Source organism: Ceratotherium simum, chromosome 14, assembly GCF_057802395.1.
Source record: "Ceratotherium simum simum isolate JZ-2026a chromosome 14, ASM5780239v1, whole genome shotgun sequence".
Classification (NCBI taxonomy): domain Eukaryota; kingdom Metazoa; phylum Chordata; class Mammalia; order Perissodactyla; family Rhinocerotidae; genus Ceratotherium; species Ceratotherium simum.
The window spans coordinates 13,137,830-13,151,418 of NC_141913.1; the positions used below are offsets into that span (position 1 = coordinate 13,137,830).

The 13,589-nt window shown below is 41.3% G+C and overlaps 1 protein-coding gene across 6 annotated transcripts in view; it reads right to left on the minus strand.

Moving 5' to 3' along the window:
* Nucleotides 1-13,589, minus strand: part of LPIN2 (lipin 2) — an 86,685-nt gene that overhangs the window by 39,864 nt on the left and 33,232 nt on the right. For all 6 annotated transcript variants that reach the window (XM_087439056.1, XM_087439054.1, XM_087439053.1 and 3 more), the window contains exon 2: nt 1,780-1,980. In XM_087439056.1, the coding sequence (XP_087295182.1) occupies nt 1,780-1,971 (192 nt within the window). In that variant the 5' untranslated portion in view covers nt 1,972-1,980. The remainder of the gene's footprint in view (nt 1-1,779; nt 1,981-13,589) is intronic.

The following is a 13,589-nucleotide window of genomic DNA, read 5'->3' on the forward strand; positions in this document are numbered from 1 at the left end:
AATCCAAACTGCCAGAGTTATCTCAAGCCAGATACGCTTTTGGTTTTACTGTCACAGAAAGCTGTGTTTTGATCAAACGGCCAAATTTTCTCCCAAACATATCTTCTGGGTTTCTGAGATACCAAGGGAAGGAATGGGAAAGAAGAAATTTTCTTCTTTTCTCGTATCTCATGGATAGACTCCTATTAAAATTCAAGAGTTTGACAAGATACTTAACACAATGATCTGTATAGCCTTGCACAGAAATTCTATTACCTTCTTAATTAGAGGCATACAGCATGCAGAACGAGATATCTACAGTCACCATTTAGAGATGCACAAATGCTTATACATCAGCTTGCAGCTTCTATTTTGAAAGTCTAGAAGACTTATGCAATCTGCTGATCAAAAACCCAGATCACAGCAAAAAACAAAATGAGAAAAATAAAAAAATAATGCCATATAAGCCATTGAACAAATAGATCCTTGCAGAACCAATGGGAAGGCTCAGCGCAGAAACAGTCTGCTGCTGATTCTCCCAAAGCAGATACAGTCTGAAAGTACTAGAGGTTAGTGCCACCAGAAAGAAAGAAAAAATTCCAGGAAAGCTGAATTGTGGCTCAACACTGTTTTGCAATGGAAAGTTTTCAAGTCACTAAGTAAACTGAGACTGCTTTTGGTTTCCAAAGGGTGACTCTGAACAGAGGCCACACCACACAAGCCCTGCCACCCTGAAACATGGTGGCTCTGCAGTGGAAAACTGATATTGTAACACCTAGAAAAACCAGATGTTTTTTCGGAGGGTGGTGGGAGAATATTCAGTTTGTGAAACCCATAAACCTTTTCTTTCACTCTCAAAATAACCTAAGTTTAACTAAAATACAGGGAAATCATAAGATCAGCTATGTGAAATAGATAAAATCTGAAAACAGATGTTTTCAACTTATGCCAGTGGTCTTCTAACACATACTTCTGTGCCAGAAAATGGTGTAGATCTTTCCATTGTACTTCAAAATCCTGAAACAATTGCCCTACACTGTTTAGGTAGACACTGTGGGGCAAGAGTAGAAAGGAAAATACTACTATATCTGCAAAGTTGTATTACTAGCTCAGTTTTCTGACTTGACTGATATCAAATGTACTAACAAACGTTCCAACTGCTCCATAATCTGAAGGGAAGAGGATGTAAGATAAAGCAACACCAACACAAATACCTTCTTTCTGAATGAATTGTCCCTAAAATAAATAAAAGCCAACCAGCCTTATTTTGGCTTTGGGTTTGCATTTCAGCTCGATTTGTCTAGATAAGTCCTGGTACCAATAATAAAGTTTAGATTACAAATAAAATTTTACAGCTTTGTCAAAACAAACAAATTTGGCATCAATTTTGTTTAAAACAAAGATAACGTATTCTTGATTACATCAGTCTATGAAGGCTTTACCCTTAATATTTTAAAATGCTGTATAAGGTAAAGGAACTTTTTCTAAATACACCTACCTTTCCTATTTGTAACTCTAATTTCTGTTTTGCTTTTCCGAGTTGCAACATATAGGATTACCAAAATAGTTTTCAGACTCTTTTTTCCCCTTGGAGAAACTTTCTGTAGCAGGACTTTTTGAATTTAGAAGTAACTTCAAAACCAATACATAAAGGTTGATTTCTCACACCATTGTCTCCAACATTATACAGGTTTTCAAAAAAAAAAAAAAAAAAATGCCCAGAGAGCTCATGGTAGCAGTTTATTCTGCCGCCAGCTAACGTTTCACCCTCCCGGAGAACACGTTGTCCCCCACACTCACCACTTTCTCTTTGGATCTCAGGACTCCCAGCTTCCCGAACCGAACGTGAAACGGTGAACACTGAAAGGTGCCATCCTGCTGCCGCACCACGACAACGTCAATGCACCCAGACAGAGTGGCTTGGTTGATGCCCTTGTAGAGCTCCTTCACAGTGACAATCACCTGGCCAGCCAGCTGTCCCACATAATTCATGGTTTGAGACTACAAAAGACAAGAAAAAAATTAGATGAGATGGTAACACTGAATTTGTGGACCTAATAACAATGGCAAAGAAAAAACAGGAGTGACTTAACTACTTTGCTCACCTGTACACCAGATTACACAGCGTTACTAACCTTGCTGATTTTGAACCCACTGGTCTCATGCTATTACTGCTTTTACACATTTCCATGCACAGACAATACCAGATTACCCTCCTTTGTACCCGAGAGGCTGTCCCAGTCAGGACCTGAGGCATGTGTAAGTTCCCTTTCCTTGTCCATCATCACAGATAGTGCCAGCTGCCTAGGGGTTTCCCCACACAGTTCAGAACCTGCACACAACCACCAAAGAACCCAGACCACCACCACTGCCCTCCTGCCCAAGACCGCTGGGAACCCGGGACAACTGTATCCACTCTGGCTGGGAACCCGGGACAATTGTATCCACTCTGGCCACAGGAGCCAAGCAGAAAAAACGACTGAAGATCACCCCCAGGAGAAACCTGAAATTCTGTTGTTTCGTTGGAAGATGAATAAATGAGATGGGTTTTCCACAGAAATATTAATAGAATATGGTTCAAAGACATGCTAGATTAAATAAACAAACTCTGGTGAGCTAGACTGGGTCTAACCTATTTATAACATTACTTTTAGCGAAAATCCCTTCAATGCTTCAATACAACCCACTAGAACATATATTCATGTTTCACAAAGTTCAAAGCACAGAAAGAGTTTTAATCTCGTTTCTCAACTGCAATTCACTATTCAAATCAGGATCACCAGGCTGTAAAGGGTCCTCCAGAAAGGGTCAAAGAAGGACGTGAGGGCACCTGACCAGGGCCGCAGAGCAGACAGGAAACACTTTCTGTCTCTGTGCCCCTCACCCACTGTAGCTAGAGCTGGCTTTATCTGACCACAAGATGGGGTGCCTGCCATGTGGTATGCTTTGAGGGCAGGTAGGGAAGTCTGTTTGCCCCACCCCAACTCTTCCACCAATTAGAAAAAAATAGCTCCCCTTCAGTCCTAAGGTTGCCAAATGTCATTTCCAGTGATCAAATACCACCACATTTCATTCATTAGACCCTGAAACCCCTAGTACTATGTCAAAGCACAATTCAGCCAAAGTTATTATGCTGGGGACAGGAGGGATGCAGACCAAACAAGAGAGCCTCTACGGCTCTGTCTAATCCAGAGGCCGACTTTCACCAAACCAGAGAACTGACAGATTATTCTCCAGGTTATTCATCATATGCACAGTTGCCTCTCGAAACCTCTCTTTTGAGGTGCCTTGAGCTCAAAGTTACATGTTGGGAAAAGTTCCCAGAGATCCCAGTCTAAGGTGTCGGCTAAGTCCAAAGCTGAACCGGGAGAAAGAACACCATCCCCTTGGGAAAACTGAGCAGCCTGCCAGGCCATCTGCCTGTGGAGAAACTCATCCCACTCTTTACAGGTGAGCGAGCGCCTGCTGGCAGTGTCCGGATTCCACTCAGACATTTATTTCTGCTCTTACACACAGATGAGTGTGTAATTAAGGCCCGTCAGTCATATACCATGAAGCAAAGCCACAAAAATTTTACCATGGAAAATTTTTAGAACATTTTCAAGTTAATGTTACCAAGGCCCCAAAATGCACCTACAGAAGATCTAGCTTCGAGTGATGTAAACTAGCTGCAAAACTTAACTATTAACTAACAAAACAAGGTGGCATCCTTTATGTGGTAAATTCTAAACCAGTTACAAGTTGGTGATGATTTTGGTTTTAGAAAATTGATTTGAACTTGATAGTAAGGCCAAATTGAGCACCTATCAAGTGCTCAATATTTCTTGAATGAATAAAGAAAAGATCAGATGAACCATCAATGAGACTAAAAAAATAAGAAACCCGTATGGGGAGGAAATAGTGTTTATCAGAATATTCATATTACATCTTATATTTTTTAAATTAATCTTTTTATTTTGAGATAATTGTAGATTCACATGCATGTAGTTGTATGAAATAATACAAAGAGATCCTATGTAGACTTTACCCAGTTCCCCCAAAGGTAACATTTTGCAAAACTTTAGTGCAATATCACAGCAGGATGTCAACATTGATGCAGTTAAGATTCAGAACATTTCCATCATCACAGAGATCCGTCGTCCCATTGTCCTTTTATAGCCACACACACCTATTTCCCTCCCACCCTCACTCCCTCCATAATCCCTGGCAACCACTCATCTGTTCTTCATTTCTGTGATTTTTGCCATTTTTAAGGAAGTTATATAAATGGAATCACACAGTATATAACCTTTTGGGATTGCCCTTTTCCACTCATATTTCTATGGAGATTCACCCAGGTTGTTGCATGTGTCAGTAGTTTGTTACTTTTTTTGCAGAGTAGTATTTCCATGGTATGGACGTACCAGAGTTTGTTTACTCATTCACCTGCTCAGGAACAGCCGAGCTCTTTCAAGTTTTTGGCTATTACAAAGAAAGCTGCTATCAGCATTCCTGTACAGATTTTTGTGTGAAAATAAGTTTTCATTTGACTGGGATAAATGTCCGGGAATGTGACTACTGGGGTGCATAGGAATTGCGTGCTTCGTTTTTAAAGACAGTGCCACCAGAGTTGCAGTACCTTTTTACATTCCCAGCAGCAATGTCTGAGGATGCTGGCACATCCTTGCCAGCATTTGGCAATGTCATTATTTTTTATTTTAGACAAGATGACAGGTGTGTAGTGATATTGGTTTTAATTTGCATTTCCCTAATGGCTAATGATGTTGAACACCTTTTCATGTGCTGATTCGCCATTTGAATATCTCATTAAATTTTGTTTCTTAAAAGAGCACTACAACTAATTTAGAAGAAGAGGGAATAAACATCTTTTTTGTTCCTTATTTCTGGGGTCACGGTGTATAATTTTTATATGTTAAGAATGTCTCCAAAAACAGAAGTGAAATAAAATTTAGTCTTGTGTAGTTCATCTTTTCACTTTCTTTTACCAGACAGTATTTTTCAGCAACCCAGAACAGTCCAACAGAATTTTCATATTCTGTAAGTAATCTATGTTCATGACATGCTTTTTGCGTGTCACGCCTGTACATCAATCAAACAGCACCCAAGTACTATCTTTGTATTATTGCTTGACTGATGGTGGCAATTTTAAAATGAGTTTTGTTACAAATTTTAAAAAAATTCATAACTAATTATATAGGCCTTTTCTTAAGCTGACAAATTATAACTGTTAAGCATCTACATTCAGCCATAAACAAAGTCTTATCAACTAAATATGTAATAAGCTTACATCAACTGGAGCATAGAATCCACAATTAAGTGTAACTACATCTATTCAAGATGATTTTAACTACCATGGTTAAAGGATGTGCTGTTATATAAAGAAAGTTCATGGTGTAAATGCCAGTTGCTAGATGTAGAAAAATACGGGCTGTCAAACGGCTGGTTTTCTCTTAGCAGATATAAAACAACTCTGTTTATATTACAAAGGCTGGGAAAACAAAAGTAAAGGCAGGCCTGGTGCCTTCCTACGCGCTACACCCTGGGAATGAGAAGCACAACTTTGCTAGAAGGGGCACCCCAACCAGGCTGTGGGAGGGGGCTTCCTCAGGGTTTTGTCTGGGGGAAAAGCAGTTGGTCATTGTATGCGTGATCTGTTAAACAGCTTCCTCTTTAAGCAGAATCTTGCACCATAAACCTTTACTCCTGCACACCCTGCCCAGCACTAGCCATAATAAAGCCCAGTGAGAAAAAAGTCAGGCCTCTGACATCAGTCCTTCCTGGTCAAAGGACTCTGTTAAACAGGGACAGAAAAGACAGATGATTAGGTAACCCCATCACACGTGGGGGAAACACCCCACTGAAGACACTCGCTTTTGAAGTAAAACAAAGACTTAAAAATACAGCAAAACAATAAACATTGTAAACTATTTGGCATATTTTATAGTGAATAATGAGGAAAAAAAAGTGGAAGGGAGGGGAAAATCATTTCAAGAACAGAGAGTGACAGAGACCAAGAAAGGGATATAGAAAGAGACAGATGAAAATTCAGAGAAAAAGCAAAGACAGAATACATAATTCGAAAGCAGACTGACATAAAAATGCCCACACAAAAGAGCACCATGGAACTGAAGGATGTTCATAGAGCAGCATCCCTATCTTTAGGCCCACAAACACAAAGAAAAATATTAAAATGCACTTATTGATTCTTAGAACTGCAAGGATTTATCAAGCCCAGTCTTCCAACAAATACCAAAAATGCTTCTAGCACATCTCTGAAATATGGTAAAGTTAACAATAATTACAGTAACAGCAACTATTTTTTTGAGAGCTTACTATGTACCAAATTCTTAAGCTTATACATGTGTTATCATCTCAGAACCACCTTATAGGTATTATTATTCCTATTTTTAAAGATAATGAAATTGAGGCTTAGAAAGGTTAAGTATTGTTATGGACTCAATGTGTTGTGTCGTCCTGCCCACCCCACCCCCTCAATTCATATGTTGAAGCCCTAACCTCCAATGTCACAGTATTTGGAGGTGGGGCCTCTGGGAGGTAATTAGGTTTAGATGAGGTCACAATGGGATCAGTGTCCTTATAAGGAGAGGAAGAGACCAGAGCTCGCTCTATCCCCCCACCATGTGTAAGGGGTCATCTGCAAGCCAGGAAGAGGGCCTTCACTAAGAATTCAATCTGCCAGCACCTTGATTGGACTTCCTAGCCTCTTAAACTGTGAGAAATAAATGTTTGTTGTTTACACCACTCAGTCTGTGGTATTTTGTCATGGCAGCCTGAGCTAAGACAAGTATCTTCTTAAACATCATATACTATACTGCTTTTCCATTCTGGGATACTTCCAGTTGACAGAGACTCACTCCTTTCACCAAGCAGTTCATAACAACATCAGACAGCCCTAGTTATGATGTCCACTAGAAGTCACATTGAATATGTACCACCTTCTTCTAAGTCACACTACTACACACCAAAGACTCTATTGTACAACCCATCTATTCTGGGTTAAGCATTCTCATCTCTTAAAATATCTGAAATGACTGGGTTTACTTTCACTTCTATGACAAACTAGAGAATTACCTGCGTCTTTCTTTAAATGGGAGATCCAAAACTGGACACAGTGGCACAGACAGGCCTCACTGATAGACAGTGTACACAATGCACAGTGTGTGTTTAGGTCCAGGCACCTGCCCCATGTGCTGGGTTAAATTTTGGGAGCTCCCAAGAAAGGGAGGCACTTACTGGTCACTAAATTAAAAATGGAAAGAACCAGTAGACAATGGAAAGAACCAGTAGACAGTAATCAACTAAAATACTTACTAGAGGCCAAATGGCCCTTCATGCATAAAATTCATCAGACCAACGAGTCCTTCATGCGTGAAATTCAATGGTGCCCACTATCAGATTTTTCTTATCGAATATTTTAAAGTAAATATACACTAGTAGCTGGAATAAATGGATAGTTTTCAAGATGCAATTATTTACCAAAAGTTTAAATATTTGCTTAAGCAGAGCTTTTCCTGAGCATCAGAGAAACTGAAGTAAATCATCATGATATGTAGTAGAGATTTATAAATGGAATGCTTCAGTAAATAGGTTCAAATACAGATCTCCCTCCTACAACAACTTCCCAAAATTATTTAAAGGTGATACGTTCACTCAAAAACAACTTTTATTACGGAAAAGAGTAACTACAGAGATACAGGTAGCTATTAAAATATTACAACAATTTTTAAACTGTTATCAATACCAAATGGATACATTCTAAACCACTCTTTTATATATCATCAAAATCTGTTTGCTAAATTTTCCCTTCATATATGTATTCAGTACTAGTATTACCAGTTGGCAGTACTACTAACAAACACCACAACTACAGTTGTTACACATCTATCACGTGTCAAGTGCTGTGTTACCCTGTACATTATCTCACATCATCTTCACAACTACCCATAAGTCTGGTATCGATATTCTCATTTATATGAGAAAACTGAGGTTCAGAAGTGTCCAAGGTCACCAGACTAAGTTTTAAAGCTGATATTCAAACTCAAGTCTGATTCTAGGGCCTATGTCCTTAACTGCACCTCTAAGAGACAGAAATACTCTAAGCAACGATGGTAAAAAGCCTTGATGAAACCCCCAAACTTCTAGCTTAAAGTGGGCTTTTAGCAACTTGAATATTATTTTTACTTAATGTTACTTGGCCACATAAACAGAAAATGATTACAGAGAATCCAAAGAAGCCATACCCACCTCCAAGTCTCCTCCGCACACCACTACGAGAGGGAGCACTGACCACTGACCTTCCTGCTGAACCTGCAGCTCAGTGTCAGGAGCGGACTTCCTGGGAGATCACATGTGATCAGGGCTCGTGGACAGAGAGGACCAGCTTTTATCAGAGAACTTGACACTCCACCTTGCCTTCTGCTTACAGGCATGAGGAAAACGTGCTACAAGAAAACAGAAACTTCTAGATACTTCAGGAGACAAACACCAGAACACTGTGACCTTGTACACATTCCAGCTTACACCTATGCTCCTGGACCAACGTCCTCCAGGACACCCAAGCTTACTTTCTGTGTTTGAGTAGCACTTAATATTTTTGAAGAACTTTCTCAAACATACCTCAACTATCTTCAAAAAGAGAATGCAGGCTATGTAAGGCAGACATTATTCATTTCATTTTACATCTGGACTGAGACAAAGGGTGTTTGCTCTCCATTACTATTCACCGGAAGCCAGCTCCACTGTGACTCAGGGTCCCAACCTTCCTGCTACTTCCCACCTGTGGCTGAAATCTTCGGGCTCTCAAGGTCAGCTGATGTCCCTGGAGACGAGATCTGAGAGCTGAACTCAAGCTGTACTGAAGTCCCTATAGTTTTCCAAGGATCCCAGAGTCCCCTAGACGTGGCCAAACATGAACCTGGAGGGCACCACTGAGCCTGGCTGAGAACTTTACTTCCTTCAAAGTTGGTGATGAAAGAACAATGGCAAGCTTCTCCCTGGTCCAGGAGGGCAGGGGGTGAAAGTCCCCTGGGGGCCTGCCCATATCCTGGATGGGCTTAACTCAGTCGAGACATCTTCTAAAACATTTACCACGTGCCCAGCAGACGCTATGGAAATCATGAAGAATCATAAAGGCCGCAACTTAGCTAGACACATAGACAGAAAACTATACAGAACAGTGCAGTCTCTGAGTGAGCAGCAAGCAGCGCTGCAGACAACTGACGGTAAGCCTGACAGAGAACCCAGCCTGCCTGGGAGAAGCCGCTCCTGGCCACTTAAATTCAAATAAATGCCGTACTTTGTACCTCTCAGTTTTTTTCTTTTTCCCCATCAGAGCAGAATGCTCACTTGTTTAATTTTCCTTATATTTTATTTGCTGCCTTTTAATTCTCACTTTATAAAATAAGAAACAGGAGATAGCAGCAGCACAAGGAATAGCCCTTACCCTCAATTAGGGAGACTGCCCCCACCCCTAGGAAGTCCACAGAGTAGATGGTCTATTAAGTCCCATCTGATCCCTTGAATCTCAAGTCCACGAGGAAATGCTGACAGCTGCACATCTAACATGCACTGACCCAAACGTCTCCCCAAGAACACAGCAGGTCTCTTTCTGCCCCACAGTGCAGGGCAGCCGTTGGAACAGGGCTCTCCTTCATTTCTAGGACCAGTTAGTCCCCATCTACAGAATGTGTAAACTAAAACCCAGTGTCTCCCAGAAACTTCCTAAATACACTAAGTTCTCCAGACAGCCTTTTTGTCACAGTGAGAAAGAAGTCCGTAAAAGCCTTATGCAGGAAAGGTCCCTCAATACAGTACCTCTGCAGATTTAACTCAGAAACAATCACATAAGACAACTGTGTAATTCCTTTAAGGACAGACAATACAACAGAAGATGTGTAACCCACCTATCAAAATGTCCATTATACTGGCCTGCGTCTAGTAAGATTTATTTTCACACAGTCAAACAAAGTTGGGCACCTGCTTCATGCCAGGTGCCACAGTAAGCCCTTTTAATAGAAAGTAAAATTCTGCCCTCCTTCTCTCAGAGGGCCCTGGGTCTAACAAGAGAAAGAGACATAAATACTGTCTTAACTTACATAATGCCCGTGGTAATGCTATTTTGGTGACTTTTAAGAAGACTAGAGAAAGAGAAGAAGAAAAGCTGCACGGGCAAGGAAGGCTTCAGGAAGCAGAAAATATTTGTTCTAGGGTCGTAAATGGTTGTGAGGGGTCTACCAGGCCAAGAAAAGGAGGTTCCTAGTGGGCAGTCCCAGGCAGAGGGAATGGCACACAATGGAAAGGGTATGCTGAGTTTGAGGCAAAGGGGAGATGACACAAGGCCTTAGATTCACACCTCAAGTGTATCCTGGGCAACCTGGAGCGAGCAGCGGTTGTGGTCAGGAAAGTGACGTGATCAGCCTGGGAGTAAGGAGGACGAACTGGAGAAGAGGAGAGACCACTTTAGAAGGTCCTACAACCAGTTCAACCAAGAGATGGCACAGCTCGCAAGGCAGAAGAGGTACAGAGGGGACTGAGAATCAGTAAGACCTGATGACTGACCCAAGGCGGGTGCTAAGGGAAAGGAAGCAGTTGGTTAGGATCATGCCACAATTTCCAGACAGAGCAAGAAATACATCTGGCACACAGCTGGGATTCAGTAAATACTGTTGAATGAATGAACAAAGCAATTTAGACATGGAAATAAAAAGGGGAGATTTGGTGGGGAACTTCCTATTGAGACAGAACATTACTTATTACACTGGTTCAAAGTTTTGTGTACATGAAAATCATCTTGGACAGTTTTTAAAATGCAAATTTCCTTGAACTTTTTTTTAAAGTTTAATAACTGATTATGAAGATGAGCCAGGTTAGGGAAGCACAGCTCCATGTAAAAGCAAGAGAGACCCTCTGATAAAATTTTATGCCTATTTTTGCTACTTCCAAAATCAGTCTGTCATAAAACGGACCACAAGGAAGCTTAAAAAAGCCTTGGGTGCTGTCCTGTACAGGAATCTTTCTTTGGAGAAGATGTACAGGAGAGTCCTGCAAAATCTTTCTGAGCTGGCATCTGGACTCACAAGATTCCTTCCCGAGAGACTGAGATCTAGCCAGGATGAGGTGTTCTTTGGAGGATTTGGGGTTCTAGTCAATTCCCTGTAGATTATCAGCTGTCTTTCCAAAGAACAGCAACCCCATCACCATTTGAAGGCACAGTCAGGGATTGTTTTCTGTCTAACCAACTTCTTTTTTTTCCTGCTAGGTGAAGAAAACTGGCAAGGAGCACACTGTAGGTCAGTATTTCTCAGAGAGTAGTCCTTGGACAATCTGCAATAGAATCAAGTTTTGGTGGTTAAGAATGTAGATTCCTGGGCCTCAATCCAGACATAAAAAACCAGAAGTGGGGTCTTCAGGACCTGTTATCCATGATTCTGAGGAGCATCCAGGTTTGGGAACTACCTCCAGTCTCGACTGCACAAATTTTATCCTCCCAACCCTGATTAAGCTCATTGAGAAAACCAAGTGGCTGAAGAATGTATTCTGGCCTCTGAGGCATATCTATTACCTCGACATCTGATCCAAACTTAAGAGACCTTAAATTTTATACATTCTAATGAAGAAACAGCTGACCTCATCATTTTATAAAACCTGAATTCTAGGACTGGCAGTGGTTCTGTCAAAAGCTCATTTATAAAAATTCTGGTCTGGGAAGATCGCTTTCCTTCGGGTTCCTTCCCTAATTACAATCCAATATTATTCAATATCAACCTTCAGGATACATGACAAGAGGGAATTTTCAGACCTAGTATTCCTGTTTTGGAATTTGAACAGTTACATGCTGCAATGACTAGCTCAGAAAGTAATTAATAGGGCTCCCTGGATCACAATGATTTCATCTCTCGGAGACCCCCAAACACAGGGGTAAACCCCTAGTAGCCATGTCTGTGATATGGGACCGAGGCCTTGGTATCAGCTGGCTAATGGGGTGGGGAGACATCTGACCCAAATAGGGCCCAATAGATATTCTTGAAGTGTGTGTGGAGAGCCAAAGTGACCAGAAACCCACGGGGCTGAGCAACCTGAGTGGGGATCCAGAAGGCCACGAGCTCAAGACACTGAGATGCCAAGCAGCCCTAGCTCTTGCCCTCTCATCATCTCTCTGAATGACGAAGAGCTATAAGTTTCTCTGTTTGCTTGGCTTCGGCTTGTTCAGACTCCAATTCTGATGTCTGGCAACAAAGGACTTAAACACAAACAGACTGATACTGATTCTGACCTGATAAAGCCACCTGGAGCCCTCTATCACCCTCCTCTCAAAAAACACTCTGGGAAAAGGAGAAAGAAAATACCCTAAAGTAACCCAGTGAAACCCTTCTTTTACTGAACAACTCAGGCTTTTTTTTTTCCCCCAAATGAGAGGATATGAGGCTGGCCTTAACGTTAGCTGTCAAGGCTAGTAAGCTGATAAATTCAGATTTCAAATCTGTCACAACATATTTTCTTTAAGGAAGTCTGGAAGCACAGATTTCCGCTCACTGGGCTCACTTCTCTGTGATTTCACCACACTCACTATCTACAATGTAGATGAACAATTACCTTGGGCTAAGTTTCAAAAAAGGGAAGACACTTTGCTACTACAGCAATATACATTCTTTCCCAAGTGTTGGCCCCAACTCAACTATTTGCTTTGGCTTTTCAGCAGGTACAACTAAAGGAAGAACTGTTAAGTACCCCCTACTTCATCTTCAAAAACCATCAATTCCTCACCCTCCACCCCAGTCACCAGTCTAATAATTTCAGAACAATCCTTTAAAATCCAACACAAGTTTTCTTCTCAATCCATCAACTACTGTTGGCTGTTCATCTAATATTTTATGAGAGGAGCAAGAATGGTTTCCTAGATGAGGGGGAGATGGGAACAAATAAAGTGTGTTCACAACAGATTGTGAACACACAGAGCACAATGGAAAAGAAGATCAAAAAGAGATGGGGTGAGGAAGCGCAGGCTCAACGGTTGAGAAGAAAGCAGAAGGCAGTAAGAAGGGGTCTGTGGCTGTGCATGCCCACTGCGCCCTGCCCTCTCCCCTCCACAGCACATAAGCACTCACCACACTGCAGTAATTTGTTTATCCCACTTCCACACTCTAGACTTGGACAAAGACAGGAAAGGGGCATATGCTTCACCGGTTCCCCAAAGCCTGGCACAGGCCTAGCAACAGAAGGCTCTTAATGAGTATTTTTGGATCAATGAATGTATGAATCAACAAATGGATGAATGCAAGATCTAGTGAACAGAATCAGCAAGGAGAGGAAGGAATATACACAATGTTTTGTACCGTAACCTGAATAAGAGAGAAATCCAAGAGATAAATGAAGATACGCCTCACTTAATGACGGGGATATGTTCTGAGAAATGTGTCATCAGGCGATTTCGTCCTTGTGCGAACATCATAGAGTGTACTTACACAAACCTAGATGGTACAGCCTACTACACACCCAGGCTATATGGTACTAATCTTACGGGAACACAGTGGTATGTGTGGTCCATCGTTAACCAAAATGTCGTTATGTGGCACATGACTATACATATATTG